Here is a 20032-nt window from a genome sequence, read left to right as displayed (position 1 = left end):
TTGGAACGATGTAATATTATATAAATTACGCCATCTCTTATCAAACGGCACGAATTAAATTATAAAATATGCTTTAAGATTGAGTTCTTAGGAACTTGTTTGTTTCTTGAAACACCTGTCAAATATCTTTCAAAATTTGTTCAATTTGCACAATCTGTTATAGTGGTAGTAGTTAATATTTTTTTTGTTAAAACACTATAATATACCAATGAACCAACAATTCGATATTTTTTTTATCTAGATATAATTAAAACAATATACATATTTATTTGAATAATAAATTACTTCCTTCAACGTTACAAAGAACTAACTGCTACATATCAGGGAATATTGAACTCTGAACTTTTATTGAAAGCTTCAACGTTAATCAATTTAATATTACCGTGAACGATAACCTCTGATATTTTTTTCTATGTCGCAAGAAATTAAAAAAAAAATCGTTGGGTAATTATCATAGAAATTTTCATTTTAAAAATTTAGGTATATACAAACAATGATATGACATTGAATATATGGAAAAAATGCCGCCGAAACTGAGTCAATGGTTATCGTTCATATCAGATTTGTTTTTATTTCTGGAATGTTTGTCGAGAAAATACCTAACGTAGCTGAAATGAGAAACTAGGAACTTTATTAATCTTAATGCTGAATTTGGTGTTTTAAACAGGTAAAGACGAAGTTTTCTTCAACACAATCTCTTATTTATAAACACCAGGTGTCCGTTTGGATACGTTTTTAAAGATATACATATAAATCTTTATAGTGCTGGGTACTTACAAAATATGCAAGCTTTTTTTTGTTAATAATCAAAACAAGTAGATACAGTTTTGTGAAAACTGTTCTTGTTTATTCATGATCATCCTGAATTTATACAAAGCAGGGTGGCCAACTGCGAGACACAGAAATCCGCGACACTAAATCAATGAATGAGATTTTATAATCACAAAAAGTAACAAATGAACCAAAAGAAAAAGAAAACAGTGCAGTATTTTCTTCATTTTTCATCAGTCACTAGTTTTCCCATTTTTTTTTTTTTGGTTAAGTATGGCAATTATCTTGTTAAGGATTAGACAAAAATCAATGCCATGTCGAATAGATAATCTACGGAAACGGAAAAGCATCTAATTCTTATCATTGCTGAAGTCAACGTCTACATCTGCTAGATTCTTCCCATCCTCCGGTGGGAACCAAAAAATTGTTCTTTCAATTCAGTAGCGTTTTAATTCTCTGAAGAAGTCTATTTGCTTTTTCTATGGTAGCGCTTATATAAGCAAGAAAATGTTTTTGGTTGAAATCTTCTTAGCCAAGCAGTTGTTTAAACGCAAAAGAGAGAAAATACGGAACAAGCGCGGATAAAAATTTTAAAATCTTCTCAAGGGCTATCCGTAATGACAGCCACTTGCTGGTACATGTCTGACAAGCTCTTGCCATTGTAGTCCAAGAACTCTTTCTCTAGAAGGCAGATTATTGAAAATGATTTTGATTTAGTAGCAATGTATTAATTCTCGTGTTAAATTTTTACTGCTTAACTCCCAAATCCGGGAGAGTTTGTATCCCTGGGGCAGACAAGGCAAGACATTGGATAAGGAAATGGAAATCGGGACTGCCCCGGGAAATCCGACTCCAGCAGATATTAGGACTAAAATTATCAAAATAGGTGAAAATCGAAAGCAAAATTACATCACCTTCAGATTTAACAAATATTTTTTAATTCTAATTGCACAGCTAAACTTCGTTGTTTAAATTTGTTAAAATATTTTGGAATTTATAATTTTCTTCGGCAAAATCATGAAATTAATCACTCAGGTATTACAAAATAGTATTTTTTTATAAATTATGTCCTTTTTAGTTCAGAAAGTTAGCGCATATTGTCTGATTTATTGCACTAAGTAGCACTTCAAGTTAAACAAATAATACCAAATTCCATCAAACATGTGAATATTCCATTTTGTTACCTTATTGCTCTTGATACAAAGTTTATTCAAACACACCCAAAAATGGGAACGACATCGCCTATCTAGACGTCAGTCAACCCTAAATCATGATTCGATTTGATGATCTTCTCGGTCTTAACGTTTTTATTAAATTGACATCGTGGAATCTGTAAAATTCTTTGTATAGTTCTCTGTATAGTTCTTTACAATTAAATCTAGAAGTTAAAAATAATTAAAACCCATCCATATCTCTAGAAAATTTATTTCCAAACGAGTCCGCGTTCCGTTCTCCGTGTTATTTTATTAGATTGTAATAAGTTGGGAGGCAAAAAGCAATGGAGCCGGTAAAGATCTATTTTTACGCCTTATACATTTCATATCTTGAAATAAGAGCTTTAATTATCGCACCCAACGGAGTGGCCGAAAGATATCCGACTCGCTAGCTGACAGGCGGGTTCAAAAAAATAATAACAAAAAAAAGAGAGAGAAACACCACATGTGTAAAATACGTAGCGTGTGAAAGAGTTTACTTGAAATGCTGTGGTACGGTGATGGTTGTAATGATGCGCGTTGTTTTTCTGTTCTTTGTTCAATTGTCGAACAGAGACGGCGACATTCCTAATTGATCGTTATTAAAACGAACCCAACGTAAAAAAAATCTGCTAAACTGAAATTATAAATTTACTAAAACAAAGAACCACATCATAGATCGTTCTAATAACTTCGCTATAACCTAGACAAGGCTTCAATCATCTACTACCAGTGGTGGAGCACAGGATGATTTGAAGGCTATTAACTCTGAACGTTTTTCAAAATTAATTATGTTCTCCTGGTTTTCCAGCACTTGCAATGTATTATTTATGAGTCGCAAAGTTAAATACATACTAGAAGCAGCTTTATTAAAATTATTCATTGGCCCTCGAACAAAATCATTTTGATGTATTAGTAACTAGCAGATGATTGTGATGATGTGGACGAAGATTCTAAAATAAAGTTAAATCGCTACAGACTAGTAGGTTTGGCTAAATAACAAGACTGATAAAGGGTTTTATTATAAAAAATATTCTACATTCGAATGCTCCCCTTCAATATACTCCCCTCACCGCACACCTTTCCATAATTTTTTTCCATTGATCGAAGCAGTGCTGGAAGTCTTCTTTGGTAAGAGCCTTTAGGAGCTATGCCGTTTTTTGCTTAACCACTTCCATCGACTCAAATCGGGTCCCTTTCAAAGCAAAAAGTCGCACGGTGCCAAATCTAGTGAGTACAGTGGGTTTGCGAGTACAGATAGCGCGTTATGGGCAGGTGAGTTGTCCTGGTGCAAAATCGGGCCGTTTTTAACAAACTCGTTTTCGCAATTTTCCTAAAACTGACAACTGGTAAGTCTGATTGACAGTCTGACCTTCTGGAATCCATTGAGTCATACGTCGAAAAAAACGATCAACATTGGCTTGAATTTTGATTTGTTATTTCGGTCCTTACTAAAGCGCTTAAACTACTCAAAAACACGCGCACGACATAGAGAATTATCCCCAATTTGTTTCCGTCACACATGTTGAGAAAAAAACGCGTTCGTTTCAAACCGCTACTCCAAAAATACTATAATAGTGACGGAAACGTGTTTTAGGACGTACATAGACAAGATATCTAGATACCCAAAACACTACTCGTTTTTCAACCCACCCGCCAAGTCGCCCCCTAGGCTCGCAGTCTTCTATTAAATGATGAATTGTTATAGAAAAGTAGTTTGTTTTAGTATCCATCCCTAGATAGCCGCGCCACCGCATGGTTATTTCAAACACTTCACTTAAATCCCTAGCAGTATAAGAGCCGCGTTACTGTATATAAGACCGTGGTTAGCATCCAGTTATCGATTTTTTTTTTCTACAAGCATCGCGATCTTATTTGGAAAATATTATAGACTATATGATTTCATCAGCGTGAGAAATAATTTTTAATATATAACCAACAGAATGTAACGTCCGTGGTATTTCCATTTTTGAATAGTCGGTGTTTCACGTTTACTGCGGTGTTCCTATAACCTGATGAATCGAATCGGCTCACCAAATGGTCATCGTCAAGCAATTGTGTAACAGTTGTACCCGCATTCTGCGAAGAACCATTCATTTGTCGAGCGTTTTTTCTTTTTTATTTATTTTGTTTGTCATACTATGCAGTACACATGATTCTACCATCCATCACAACTCTAGCCCTGCTGAGGAGTCTTATAAATCCCTTCTCAGAAATGAATAATGTCCTCTTTCAAACCACAAAGAACCCAACGAACGTCCCTCTTTCTCAACTATTTTTGAAAAATCGTCCAGTCCACAAAGAACTTAACGAACGTCCCTCTATTTTTGAAAAATCCGTCTCCTATTTTTAAGTATTTAGGAATTGTCCAAAAGCTGCATGTACTGCTACGTGAGCTTTTCTTCTTCTTCCTTCCATAATAGGTCTACCTTCTGTTTATTTTTCGATATCATTCCTCATCCTGGCTCTATGTTGTCATTACATCACTTTCGTGATATAAAAGAAACAAGTCTGTCGAATGTTTGCAGGATTTGTAAGTAAATATGCTGATTAACCGTTCCTTCAATAACAAAAGGTCCGATCTAAGCTCTAATCGATTGTTTCGTCATTTTCTTCTAAAGTGTGACAATTTTGTTTGCTTTATAAATCCTTTGTAAAAGTGTTTTACTTTTATTTGAAATTACGCTTTGTTTTCTGAGTTACATTCTGGGATCTGCATATATTGAAATTAAAGCAACAAGCTCCTGGATTCACCTTAATCATAAACTTTTTCTCTAATTTGAATATTTACTTCCAAACTAATGTGATAAAGTAGGATTTGATAGTTACGTTTTTTAATTTGTCGGTCGTGAAAGTAAAATACGGGACAAACACGTGAAATTGAAGCAACAAGCTCCTGGAATCACCTTAATCACAAGCTTCTCACAATAAATGCTTCCCGCTAAATCAAATAAACTTTTTCTCCAATTTTAATATTGATTTTCAAACTAATCTGATAAAGTAGGATTTGATGGTTCAGTTTTTAAATTTTGTTACTCGTGAAAGTAAAATACGGGACAAACACCGCCAGTTTCACTTTGTTCCGGGACGCAGGGCAAATTAGGAAAATACGGGAGTGCCGCTTGAAATTCGGGACGTCTGGCAACCCTGAATGAATACAACTTGATGCGCCACTGTTTAAATCGACTGAAATTAGCGCATTAAATGGAAGTTAAGCGCCTGTTTGCATTAGTCATAAGGCGCATTTAGATCGCTAGTTTTTTTTTTCACAAACCACTCTGTGTGTTTGTTTATATGAAATTTAATTGCTACAATATGCTGCGTAACTTTACCTTTCATGGCAAAAAGGTATATTGAGATACATCAAGTGGTTTCTGCACTACGATGATAAAAACATTTCTCGGAATGTCAAGACGAATAAAAATCGATTCATGAGAAAACGCAGTAGGCAGGTTAAAATATTTGAGATGAAAGATGAGTAAGAAACAGACTGACACCACTCTTTGAAATCCGTTCCATATCTGTTACTTTTTTAAGAGTCACCTTCACATCGCGTGGTTATAAATTAGAAATATTAATTAACATATAAACAATTTCGACACCTAAAACGAATTAGTGATAAATAAAATATACTGAGACTCTTGTGGATTTAACACTTGGTGATAATATCGTGGTATTAAGAGCCTGTATACAAATTCTGTTGATACAATCGTACTAAAAAACCAAGAAATTAAAAATAATATTTACCCCCCTATAAAATTTAGTAAATATCTAACAAACCGTCGGTCCACGTGGACTTATTATCTCCACTGTTTACCATATTAAACATAAATGCATTTCTATTGGCCGAAGTTGTATGTACAAAATTTCTTCGAAATATTCCTGCCAGATAGTCTGCGATAAGCAAAAAACTGATAAAAATGGCAATAACCGAATCGTCAAGGATAGTTCGATGGCGACAAGATTATTTGCGTCAGATAAAAGACTACCGAACTTCTAACAGACGAATGGGGTACAAAAAGGGTTCAGTTCACGTCTGGTACCCTGTTTAAACCATACACCCTTACCGGTAGGTTAATTTTACTCATCAATTTACGTTCTATAATTTAAAATTCAGTTGTAGCAAGTCAACGAAGTATAATAATGATTTTTCCAAGTAGGACTACAATTAAGTGCATCTGTATAAATTACGGCCATCCAATTTATAATTTATAATTATTCGATTGCCTTTTAAATCGTTTAAAAGTATTTATAAAAATAATAAATTTATAAAATGGGGTATCTACGCCTATGGTAGATCAAATCAAATGTACAATTGGTCTTTGGACATTCTATGAGGACTAACTGTCTATTACATATATCACATATTGAATTTTCTTCACGTTTCATCACATTTCATTTCGAAGACGAGAAATAATCACATCACATAAAACCAGGTATAGGTTTATGTTTAGAATTTATAAGAAAATCCAAAAATGTGTTAAGGTTAGGAAGTAAGTAGTTTAGTGCTCTCCGATCCTTAACATTGTAAGGAAATACCTCCGAAACTCGAACACAAAATAAAAAATCTAATCGATATTCCAGGAATTCTTAAAATAGTGTTAAGTATCACTTATACAGGATGGAATACAAAACTTATATTTAAATATATTTACTAAAATTATTTAAAGGACAAACCACAGTGTTTCAAATCACCCTTCTAGGGATGATAAATCGTTACGATCTTGGTAGGTTCAGTACGAAATTGAATCAGTTTTTTCTATTTCAGTCCTGTAAAGTTTGCAATAAAACTTTTGCCAACGTCTACCGTCTTCAAAGACATATGATTAGCCATGACGAAAGTGCAGTACTGAGAAAATTCAAATGTACAGAGTGCGAAAAAGCTTTCAAATTCAAGCACCATCTCAAGGTAAGCCTTTTCTACATTTCTATCTTAAAACGTTATTGCTTTAAAACTGTAGTACCCCAACCTGATCATTCCGTTCTTTCTGACGTTATTTATACGAGGTTTGTGTGAAAAGTTTTCTATCACAAGCTGAAAATGACAGAAATTGATGCGTTGACAAAGTAAAATTTTAGCCTTTTTGGACGCTTAGTTTCTGTTTGTGTAGTTATGGATGTTCGTATCATCTTCCCATGATTTGCTTTACTGTGAATATTTGATCAGTGGTACTACATGATTCTCTAAACCCAAATTGAAATTGAAAAATTTTGTTGGTAGTTTAAACATTTCAGTAAAGCTGTCTTATTACGTGACGTCATAGGAATAAAATAAACACTGAACATATGACACAAAGTAAATACTCTCTAAACCCAAATAGATATTCATCGATTTTTTCGTTCGAAATTTTCTTAATAGGGTAGTGAGAAAAAAATAGTTTGTGGTAGTTTATAACAACTTTTATTATTATTTTTGTTTAATTCTTTGATTAATAAATATAGGGAAAAAATTATTGAAAATTCAAAAATTTTGTTGGTAGTTTAAACATTTCAGTAAGGTCGTCATATTACGTGACGTTATAGGTATAAAATAAACACTGAATTTTGATTAATTAGAAAAATGGTTTATAAATCGTGTTTTGTACCAGGATGTAAAAATAACACGGTTAAAACATCTGATAAAGTTATTTTTATGATGCCAAGAAATTCGACGATCGTTTTGACGATCCTGCGAGATCTAATAATTTCTGTTGTCAGGATTATTTTAATGTAACTAAAATTCATATTTAACTTATTTTAATATTTAATAGTAATTGAGTTTCATTCACTTACTAATAAATAAAATCTGTATTATAACAGTACACGCTACGTTACCGGCAACGATAACGTCGTAATCATCAAACAGACAATTTCTCAATGTTTTTATTAAATCTATTATTTTTTTATATCAAGAACTTGCAAGTACCTTTGTAAGCGGTGTCTAATAAACAATTAAAATCGGCACAAAGTTAAACTAGTCAATAAAATTTTATTTTGTCGTAGGAACATATTAGAATCCATAGTGGGGAGAAACCTTTCGAATGTGGCAACTGCGGAAAGCGTTTTTCTCATTCGGGATCATATTCTAGTCACATGACATCAAAAAAGTGTTTGGTGATGAACGTTAAATTGGGCAGAACTAGAGCACCTCCCAGCAACGCACTATTAGATAAGAATACTCAGCAAAATTTAAGAGGACCAAAGAGGTCCAACATAAGTCCTATAAATAATAACATAGCAACTAGCCCTAACCATAATTCTTACTTGTCTATACTTCCTAAATATCCAGAAGCAGCAGTGGCTTTTTTACAAAATTCTGGGATTCCTCCTTGTTTTATAGGACCTCCTAGTCTTCTAAACGCTCATGCTATGACTTCGTACTCAATGCCATCGTTAACCCACATTTTAGAACAACTTCAGCAACACCAGCAACACCAACCAAGTCAGAGTCCTGCGAGACCATCTTTCATCGAAAACTGTGATAGTACTAGACAAAACGAAACCAATCCAAACTTAGAAAATTCCAGTAACCATTCTGACAACAACGAAAGTGGCGATTTAATAATGGACGAGGACGGAGAACAAGAAAGCGAAACGAAACCAAATAGCGATAATCAAACGAACACCGGAGATTTAGAAGCAGTAAAGAGAATATTAGAAACCGTAAACGCTACCGTCACTAAAGAACTTCTGCAAGCCAACATGCAAAAAATGTCGTCAGACACATCTAGCGAATGTCAAAGTGTTACTTCCGTTCAATCACCCAAACCAACATTGAAATGTACGAATTGTAATAAAAATTTCGACTCGCAACAACATTTAGAACAACACGAATGCGAAGACGTTAAAAGCGAAGGCTTAGCAGCGAAATTAGAAGGCGCCTTTACTACCAAATCGGAAGACGCACACAACGGCAGCATCAGCGGCGAAGACCAAGACTACGACAGAAATTATAACACGAATGATGAAATCGATTCTGAATCATTCACCACTACCGATCATGTCTCGGAGGACGGAAGAAAAGTTCGAGTTAGATCTTTAATTTCCGACGAACAACTCAAAGTACTCAAAGACCACTACCAAGTGAATCCTAGACCGAAACGGGAAGACTTGGAAAAAATTGCCACGCGGTTAAATTTTTCAGTTCGAGTAGTTCAAGTGTGGTTCCAGAATACTAGAGCTAGAGATAGAAGAGAAGGGAAATTGATACAAGTGCCGTACAGTCCATTACCATCGTCTCCTCGATATAATTTACCTACAAAAACACATATGACCATGTCTCCAAACCAATATATTTCCGAACAACCTCTCGATCTTTCCATTAAAAGAGAAGTTTCAGCTGAATCATCTCCTTCCAGTTCTCCTAATAGGCCTTTATCAGATATAAATGACGAAGTCGTTAATTTGAGTAGGAAAACCTCCAGAAGTCCCACTCCTTATTTACCTTTCCTAAACCATTACCAAAACTCCAATTCTTCCGAACCAAGGAGATCTCCATCACCTTTAGAATTCAACAGTAGCCGATTAGCTCAAATTTTGGCTCAACCTGCTCACAAACTCGGTTTACCCGGTATGGGATTAGTTCCTATGGATCAATTAATGCAATTCAGAGGAACCGATTTACCGAGTTTGTCACAGCTGATTAGTAATAGAATATCCACTATGAGTCCCAATGAAAAAAGATCTTGGACAGACGGAAGAGACGCGTCTAATGATTTCGCAGAGGACGAACATTCCAATGCCGGTAGGAGTAAAATGTCGCAATTCGTTCTCAAAGGTCTCGGCAGTCCAGTTTTGGGTAACCAGGATCTTGAAGCAGAAGGACAATTTACTTGTAATCAATGTGATAAGGCTTTCTCCAAACAGAGTTCATTGGCGAGACATAAATATGAACATTCAGGTAAGAAAACTCTTTTTTTTTGTCATTTTTTTTTTCAATTTATCTTGAAATATAACGTACATATCAAAAAAGCTACAGACTCTCGCGAGGTGCCTCTTACAACTTTTCGACACTAGTCTTTGCGATTTATTCTATATTCACACGTGGGTTGTTAAACTGCTCTGATGAGACGTAATAACGTCGAAACTAGTCATCCATTGGGGATGTTAATATCGACAAAAAGGTCGATTTATATCACGATTTTGGAAAATCCCGGGATTGAAATAAAAGAGCGTTAAACCGAAACAGCGTTAAGGGGGGTCTTACTGTACTGTAATTTATTTAGTGTATTGACAGAAAACAGCATTTGCTGAACCCTGATTTAATCTCTGTGGACGTTTTCATATCTGTACATATACCTTAAAGTAAATAATTCAAATCTGCACCAATAACATTCAATTGAATTTTTATAAAATGGTTGTGAAAAATTACAGTAAAATTGAGTGTAGGTTAAACAACTTATTTTCTATTTTAGGCCAACGTCCTCACAAATGCGACCAATGTACCAAAGCTTTCAAACACAAACACCACCTTACAGAACACAAACGTCTCCACAGCGGAGAAAAACCCTTCCAATGCGGTAAATGTATGAAGAGGTTCTCACATTCTGGTTCTTACAGTCAGCATATGAACCATCGGTATTCCTACTGTAAACCGTATAGAGAATAAATATCTTATATATAAACGAATACCAAAAAGGAATCGAAAGCAAAGAATTTCTTATGTACAGCACTCTTCGGAAAGATATTCAGATCTTCAAAGAATCTCAAATGACCAAACTCGAATGTAATAATCAAAGATGATGATCGAAGGCTGTGACAATAAAAAATTTAAATCATTGAAAAATTATAGAACATCCAAAATTTGATTCTCTAAACATTCTTTTCCCTGAAGAAGGATCTTGTAAATGAAACGAAATTTCGAGTCTACTAATCAAAATAAATCAGTATCAGACCTTCACAAACATTCTTATAACCCAACAGAGTTTCTTTAGAGAATGCTAATGATGATAAATAATTATCTTGTAAATATAAAAAAAATATAAAAAACAGTTTGGAATAACAACAACAACAACAAACAAAAAAAACCATTTCTTTACATTTCAGCAATCTGGAAAGACAAATTGTAGGTGAAATTCAAAAAGTTTTAATAATGTTTATACTTTAATGACTTTCGACTATTTTATAAATCAAAATTTGACAAAAAATTACGTATGGAATGAACAAAAAAATTTTCGACGCTTAAATGTATCCATGATGCTCAATTAAATCCCATTACAAACAATATTGTTTGTAATTTATAATTCAGAAGGATTGCATTCAATTTGATAAATATTGTAATCAAAATTTTCTTTAGGTGATGTTTTTATAATTTTGGGGTTATATATAACAAAATTTTTTTCTAGAATAATCTATTCTAAGAAATCGCCCCCTCCCCCCCCGCATTTTCACATATTGAATAAATGTCCTAATAATACAGGGATCCCATCAGGCGGATATAGTTTGGTACTAGATTATTTTAAAAAACTGATAAAGAGGTAGAGTTTTCGTATGTACCAAAGCTTAACCTCACTCCACATCGATGCTTTGATTCATTGCCTTCCAATTAACACTAAATAGGTTAAAATTCCGTTTTCTCTAACCTACCCCGTCTCATATACAATATTCTCAATAATATACCGATTTTGTATTCGTCTATCAGATGCATTTCCTCATCTCTTTTTCCTTTCTTATTTTCTTTTCATTTTTTATCTATGTATTTCTATCTTTTTTCTGCTTGTTCTCTTTCCTTTTTATATTTTATCTATGTATTTCCTAATCTCTTTTTCTTCTTGTTTTATTTCATTTCTATTTTTTTTCTATGTATTTCCTAATTCCTTTTTTCTTCTTGCTTTCATTTCTTTTTATTGTTTATCTATGTATTTTCTCATCTCTTTTTTCTTCTTGTTTTCTTTTTATTTTCTTTTTTATCGATGTATTTCCTCATCTTTTTTCTCTGCTTGTTTTCTTTCCTTTTCATTTTTTATTTATGTATTTCTTTAGTCTTTATATATTTCTCATAAATGTACTATCAGATATTAGCAGCTCACATTTAATTTTGTATTTTTCATTTCAAAATTACCTCATTGTATTTTTTTACATAAAATTGAACTGACCTTTATTTGAGCCGAATTTTTTAACAAAATACGAAACGTACTCTATATCAATCTGCTTTAAACTTTGCTCTAAATTCCTTTATCCTTCTGTTGATGTGATGCTCCTCATAACACAAAAAAATATTCATAACACAAAAAAAATTTTTTGTAATACAAAATTTATGTTGGTAATTTTTTTAAATAATTTTGAGGTTATAACAAAAAATTATTATAATAAAAGCTATGAAACTGTTTGTTGGGATTCTTATGTTGAATATTGATTCCTCCTATTACCTTATTTTCTTCATTAAAATTTTGAAAACTTTGATATATTATCATCAAAATCGGCCTGGGATCATCGTCACGTGATTAGAGTTGTGGTGCCACTTGTTAATGTATTAATTTTTTTTTTCGACATCTTGTTTAGATTTTAATTTCAGGACTCTTTAAACTTTATGTAATTTGTAAATAACTTGTCTGGTACCTGTACAATAATACTCATAGTATACAGCGGAACAGTGCCAGTTGAAAAATCCAGGTCTTCCACCACTTTATTTAGTCAGTGGTGTAGCAGGCAGTGGGGCACCAAGGCAATTGTTATTGAAAAAACACAAACATTTAGTCATTATTATGTGCAATTGAACAAAATGAGTTACCGTATTTAGTAAAGTATGATATTAACAAAATTTTGTGATTGGAAGATTTAGATATTATTTTTATAATATTGCCATAAATTGTAGATAATGTAAGATATATTATATTGCTTTATTCAAAGTGCCATATACCGAAAAAAAAATGTATAGCCTAAATGTAGATATATATATATTTTGGTTTCGACACATCGATTACTTAGAAATATAAGCGTGGTAACATGCATTTAGTTTATGGGGTTAGGAAAATTTTTTTCCATTATCCAACAACTTCTAACACCAACGTGATATTTTTTCACCAAATTCCCATTCAAATTGATACGATAAATTTAAACATACTATATATTTTTTTACATTTAATCGATCACCACTCCACTAAACTAAAGTTGTAGTATATCTCAAATTATGTTCAAGTTCGGGGAAATTATCAAAATAAGTCAATTTTATTCTAAAAGGGGTCAATTTCCATCTAGAAGTTGTCAATTTTCTAATAGCTCCAATCCATATTTTCCCTTGGAAAACTTTAAATGACAAAAAGAGTTACTTAACATCACATACTCTCCATCCTTAACTATAAACTTCAACTGATACGATAAAATTAAACATACTGTATATTTTTTTATCATTAACTGATTACCACTTCACTAAACTACTTAACTAATACACTATACTGAAGTTTTTTCTAAAAGATTCTATTCTGAGTGTGGTGCTCACTCTACCTCGTGTTATCACATCCAAAATCCTAATAACAAGTAAAATTTATTACCCCAATATCTTAAATTATGTACAAGGTTGGGGAAATTACCAAAATAGGTCATTTTTAACCTAGATGGGTTCAATTTTCTAGTAGTTACAGTTTCTAGTTTCGCTTGGAAAACATTAAATTTCAAGGAAAGTAACTTAACACCTCATTTTCTCCATTTTGCATTGAAAACTTAACTCAAAATTTTGAAATACAATAATTAAGACTAATAATTTCAATAATTCCAATTTTCATAAAACAATGTTGTATTTTCCTAATGAAAACGATTAAAATAGCATAGATAAGAAAGCAGCTTCAAAACTAAACCTTAAGTTTGGATGTTTTCCAAAAAGTTTTTTTTGGCACTAGGGGGATGTACAAACAAATTTGAAACTGCAAAAAAGATTCAACACAATTTTATTGAAATTGTCCTATTTTGGTAATTTTGCAGTTTCAAAAATATCAATTATCATAAAAGATTTTCATATTTTCCAAAAATAGCATACAAAAACTGATTTTATGGAAATTGTCCTGTTTTGGTAGTTTTGTAGTTTCAAAAATATCAATTATCAGAGTTAATAGATAATGAAAGGTTGAAGGTTTTTCAAGATGTAGTCCTTAGCGTTAGAGGGATGTAAAAACAATTTCGAAACAAAATATTCAACCTCTTCAAATTGTCCTACTATACCTATTTGGTGTTGCAAATTTCAATTTGATCACCGAATATAAATTGTAGTGAAAAGAGTCTTTCAATATTAGATTTTCATTAGGTGCTTTTTTGTATGTTTAAACTTTAAAAAAAATCCAGTTTTTGTTCGACTTTAAAATAATTATTCATTAACTCAACAATAAAAATTTGAGTAATTATTTAGATTATTAATTATATAGATTACACCCTTCCGGTTTCGTTAAAATTTCAGTTTGCTATAGAGAAAATTACTCTGAACAAGAATATGTACAGGGCGCGGAAACCATCCCTTAACTAAAATTCTCTGCAAATTTTATAATACATGATGTAATCATTACGTAATGAAGACATGCGAAGCTAAACTATGATGTATAAAATATTTTTCTTTTTCTGGAACTTCAAAGTTGAAAGTTTTGTCTTGCGCTCCCTATATTTATTTTCTTGTTCGGCGTTATTTTTTCTTTAACAAAATCCTAGGGGTGTAACTTAATCTGGGTTACGTGATTGGAAATATAATAAAAATTTTCCTAGCCCCTTTTAATTTTTATAATATATTAATATAAACAGTACAATAAAGAGGCGAAACGGTCTCTGCATCGAGGTGTTACATGACAATACGTAGAGAGCTCATAGTTTTCAACAATACAATGAATATAATGGTGCAAGTCGTTACTTTTATAAGCATTTATTTAAAATATTTAATAAATTAGTAAGTTGACGGTGTATTTGTTACCAATCAGATGTTTTAGATATGTCTAATTTAAGTATGAGGCTCTTTTGAAAATTTGCTTCAATATTTTGTTTTTTATTTTGTACATATTAATTTTAAATGTTTTTTTTTCTTTAGTTAATTCTGTGCAATGTTCAACCATTTTCATTGTAGCGCTTTTTGTTTATGGAACTATTTAATGATTCCATTTACATTTATAGTGTTTTTAAATAATATTACTAATAACAATGTTTTCAATTAACTATTGGAAATGGAAACTGACAGCGGTGGAAAGTGAGAATGACTTGGTTGTACAAAATTTTCAATTATTTTCTTTCTAAATCTAAATCTAAATTTTTCAATGTTTAGTAACGAAATTGATGTATAAGAGACTCATTATTGTGAATAAATATATGTATATACATTAGACTGTTTCAAAAACATTAATTAATATTGAAAATATTCTTTGAAATGACGAAAAAAGAATATTCTGAAAATTTAGAGCTCTGTGGGAAAATTTTTACTAGTTGAGTCAAAACGTATTTTTGTAGAGAATTGAACGCTCTACAAAAAAAAGATTGTTATAAATTTTTTGATATATTTACTTCTTCAAAAGTTATTTAAGACTAAACTAAATTTTTACATTTTTCTAAATTTCCGACACAACCATCAACTTTACGATAAAATTTAATAGGACTTTTTTTGTAAAACATTTAATTTCCTATAACTTATCTCTCAAAATATTTTTGATATTTTTTATAGATCGTAAGTTATTTGCAAGAAACGCTTTTTTTTAAGTTCTCATTGTAATGCTTGAAATTAATCATCATATTCATCATAAATAACTTACGATCTGTAAAAAATATCAAATTTTATTTATTATTATCATAAAGTTATTGGTTGCGTCGGAAAATTAGAAAAATGTGAAAAATTTTAATCAAATACATCTTTAGCATTGAATAACTTTTGAAAAAGTAAATATATCAAAAAATTATAAGAATATTTTTTGTAGAACGTTCAATTTTCTACAAAAATATGTTCTAACTCAGCTAGTCCGATGACTTGTTAAAGAGTTAATAATTTCCAAAGTTAGAAAAAAAAAATTTCCCACGTTAATCAAATGGAAAATTGAAATTTTCGACGCGGCACTTCTTAATATTAATATTAAGTGCTCTAAATTTTTTAGGATTATTTTTTCGTCATTTCAAACAATATGTTCAATATTAATAAGAAAAAAATAGTCTAATATACATTTACGCTGCCGGACAGCTTCATTTTCAATAATTTAGTATCCACGGTGGACTGACCCACCAAATGTAAAAAAAATAGTGTGGGGATCCAATTGGAAAAGGTTGACATGTGAAACTGTTTTAATCGAAACCTTATCATTCAATATTTCTATCCTAACTTTCTCAACCTTTTTTCTCGGTCTTCCTTTCTTGTTTCGTACACTCTTTTAACCATTTTTTTTCCTCCGATTCTTGTAAAATGTTCATATCATTTTAGCTGTGCTTCTTCTATTTAGAATCTATAGGGTTTATCCCTAGAATTTTCCTGTAAGTATTATCCCGTCCAATTTCTATTTCCTTCTATCTTATATATCTCTTTATTTTAATTCTTTGTCTATACTACTTTTAAACAATTGTTTTAAAGTCCCTGTTCTCTTCCTTTCTTGCTGTTCTTCCTTCATATACTATTTTGTCTTGTTCTATTCTTGAAACCTGTCCAAACAATCTTACCTGCGTCTCTTCTATTTTAGTATCTATAGATTTTTCCTGTACGTATTTTTTTATCCTGTCTAATTCTCCATGCTCTGTATCGTATTTGCGTTGCCGTCCTTTATTTTTCTACTTCTCGTTATTTAAAGCTTAATTTGATTTTGTTCCATTTAGATATATTTCATTTATTATTACTTATAATCAATATCTATGTTTTCTTTCTTCTACTTTTTTATCTTTATGTTGATGTTTTCAAAGGTTGCATTATATATTATTAAATTTTTGTTTAAAATTCTTTCGTCCTTAGAGATTAGTACCAAATCATCTGTATAAGCTATTTCCGATACCTTGACTTTTTCCTTATTCTATATGTTTGGTTTTTTTTCTTGGCTTCTTTTATACCATCATCTTCTAATATTGTTAACTATTAATCTTTTAAAAAACTATAGCGAATATAGAGTAGTAAATATTTTTTAACTGGTACATTGTTATTAGTATATTAAATGTGAATTTTTTGTTTGAACTTCTGTAAATATGTTTTATTTTTGAAGCGGCATATGTTATCTAGTACACAATTTTTAAATGTTTAGTGGTTTTCAAAAGATGCCGAAAAGTATTCGAGTCATTCCAAAATTCGTACCTAAATGTTGATTTTCCAGTGTGCAAGATTCTACATTGTAAGATTTTGACAATAAAGTAGCTATTTGATATAAACTTATTTAGTAACGCTGTTAAATGAAAAAAAAAAGTAGCATTTATTCTAGGAATCTCAAAAGGTATGTGAGAATTGGAGATATAAGAAAATTATATATATATACGATTTATATTAATGCATAAAAAATTTTTAATAATTCTTAAGATACTCTATGGATTTCTGTGTATAGGTACATTATGTAAATAGTAAATGTTCTTTCCTTCACCGTCTGAAAGTAATTTTTCCTTTTTCAGACATTGAAGAAGTTTGTCCTCGTATACATATTAAAGTTTATCTACATTTAAATTTAATGATATCTTTTTATTTTTATATTAATATTCAGCTTCAAATATAAAAGTTTAGTCACTTGCGTGCAAATTACCATTTGCCATCCTTGTTGTGTGTATTTTTTTTTTGTTAAATATTGTATTTTTTTATACATTGGCTAGTTTTACCAAAGATTCTGTAATATATTTAGCCATATACATAGTTTAATGTTCGATTTTGTTTATTTTTATCAGTTTTTTTTTTATGTTTATATAAATGGTCTTGTAAAAATGGCGATTATAACGAATGTCTGTGTAAATTCTATTAAAAAGTTGAAAAATGTATTTTACTCAACCTGAATAAACTACCTACCGAATTTTTTCATTTTTATTTTACACCGTTCCCAAACAAATCCCAACGGAGGAATAGGGCTTATACAGTATGAACCATACAAATAATATTATGCCATTCGGCTTCTAACGTTTTTCTTCAAACATTTTGAATATTCCTTTATTCACGTATTGAGGCACAGTAGTCACTTCTCATCTATTCATTCAAACTTTCCACTGTTTAAAGAAATTAATCTATTATCCACCTCTCACTTGATTCGAGAAGTTCAATAAAATCTCCGAATATATTCTAAATCGTCCTCTACCTATCTAAACACAAGTGTTTCAATCAAAGTAAATTTCAACAAATTTCTGGTGATTTTATTCTTTATATTCGCTTGTAAGTTTTTCTTTGCTTTTTTCTATTATGCTCACAAAAATTCCAGTTATGTTTATAAATTTCCTTTTATTTTAAGTTAATTTTGTATAATATTTTCATATAAATTCGTATTTTCTATTCATTTCAATAAGAGAACTGAAGATTTCTATTTGGTTATATTTAAAAAAATATATATTCAGTTTTTTTATATGTTAAAGCATAACCACCTTCTTGTTCAGATCCATTCTACCTACTCGTTCTTTTTTCACTATCTGCGTTCCCATTTCCTTCCTCATTTTTTCCCGCAGTTGTACAGTTGCAAGGCTGGAGTTTCAACCACATCTTAAGGACTCAACCGGTATCCCCCAAACAAACAAATTCAACTGGGAATTCAATTGAGGGTTGCAACTATCCCGGATTTCCATAGAAAAAAACAAGTCTTATTTTAAATATACAGTAAGTAATACCACACTTAACGCAGGGGCTATTATTATTAAATTTAATATTTTCTTTTGATAAAAATTAAACCACACACAAAAATAAAAACAATATAATCGAATATACTTATAAAATTCTAAGTCAGTCAGATCCTTGAGACTATTTTGTGTTTCCAATTTTCTGCCTTTTTGTTAAGAAGGCATCTAATGTAGTTTGCGTTTTTATTTTCCATTCTGTTAGAAATTGTTGATAAGTGGATAAAATATCTATAGCATCCTGTCTTGCTTTTGAACTATCAAAATTTGGATAATTTTCAACAAATTGGTAGATAATTTCAGTTAGAGGGTAAAACTCGTTCTTACAGACACCATTGAAAGTTCTATTTGTTTTTCTTAGTAATCACTAATTACTATCAATATTTTTGATTTTTTCTTGCTCAGTTAATTCCTTGAGCTTATCATTAGAAATACTAACTGCTGGTTCTTGAACTATTTCTTCGACGTCTTCCACTCATCTAAACTAAATTCCACTATTTCATCTACATCGACAGAGTGTATAATGCATTCGCTCTTACTTAAATCTGTCTAAATGTTCTTCCATACTCGTTTCAAAGATTGTTCTGTTATCTCATTCCATGAAAAGTTTGTAATTAATAAATATTAAGCGTTGAAATTAGATATAACGCCTTGATCCATTGGTTGAATTAAGGCAGTTGTGTTAGACTGCAAGAAAACCACTTCGACTGGAATGCATGTTGTTAAGTCTGACTCGAAGAGTTCAAACTAAGATAATGATACGAAGTTTAAAAGAATATTCAATATTACAAAATTCTTATGAATCTTAGTAATTCTGATATGTATTTAACAATTATTTACTTCATTAAAAATATTATTTGTTGTGTTTTTAGAATTTCGGAGTAAACATGGTCGGAACGCGATTCTACGACATCTAGCGTTGATTTCAAATATTAATAATTCTTTATTAATAAACATCCAGTATTTGGAACAATTCCAAATTTATGAACATATTCAATTTAAAACCATTCTAAAACCCTTAGGAAAATTGACGCACTCGTATAGTTAGTTTAGAAAGATTAATATGATGATTTCGGAATTTCGGACTAAACATGGTCGGTGCACCAAACTTCTAGTATGCTTTATCACATATACACAGCGTTCAAACATCTAATGATTCAATATGTTAAAAATAGTATAATTAAAGTGGAGATTTTAAAAAATCGTGAAACTTTACTCAATTTACCATTATGTAATATATAGTTGGTATAATAATAGTTTATAATTGTTTCAACATGTTTCGACATATCTATACAGCGTTAAATATCATGATTCTAATCATCTAAAAATCATTATTTCAAATAAATTTTAGTACTTTATATAATTCA

The 20032-nt window shown here is 31.1% G+C and overlaps 1 protein-coding gene across 3 annotated transcripts in view; it reads left to right on the top strand.

The window, feature by feature from the left end:
- Positions 1–17861, top strand: part of LOC130902807 (zinc finger protein 1) — a 574601-nt gene extending 556740 nt beyond the window's left edge. For all 3 annotated transcript variants that reach the window (XM_057815138.1, XM_057815139.1, XM_057815140.1), the window contains 3 exons: positions 6733–6873; positions 7947–9843; positions 10358–17861. In XM_057815138.1, coding sequence (XP_057671121.1) covers positions 6733–6873; positions 7947–9843; positions 10358–10551 — 2232 coding nt within the window. In that variant the 3' untranslated portion in view covers positions 10552–17861. The remainder of the gene's footprint in view (positions 1–6732; positions 6874–7946; positions 9844–10357) is intronic.
- Positions 17862–20032: the final 2171 nt, after the last annotated feature.

Source organism: Diorhabda carinulata, chromosome X (assembly GCF_026250575.1).
Source record: "Diorhabda carinulata isolate Delta chromosome X, icDioCari1.1, whole genome shotgun sequence".
NCBI classification, from domain to species: Eukaryota; Metazoa; Arthropoda; class Insecta; order Coleoptera; family Chrysomelidae; genus Diorhabda; species Diorhabda carinulata.
This window is presented reverse-complemented; position numbering and strand designations above follow the sequence as displayed.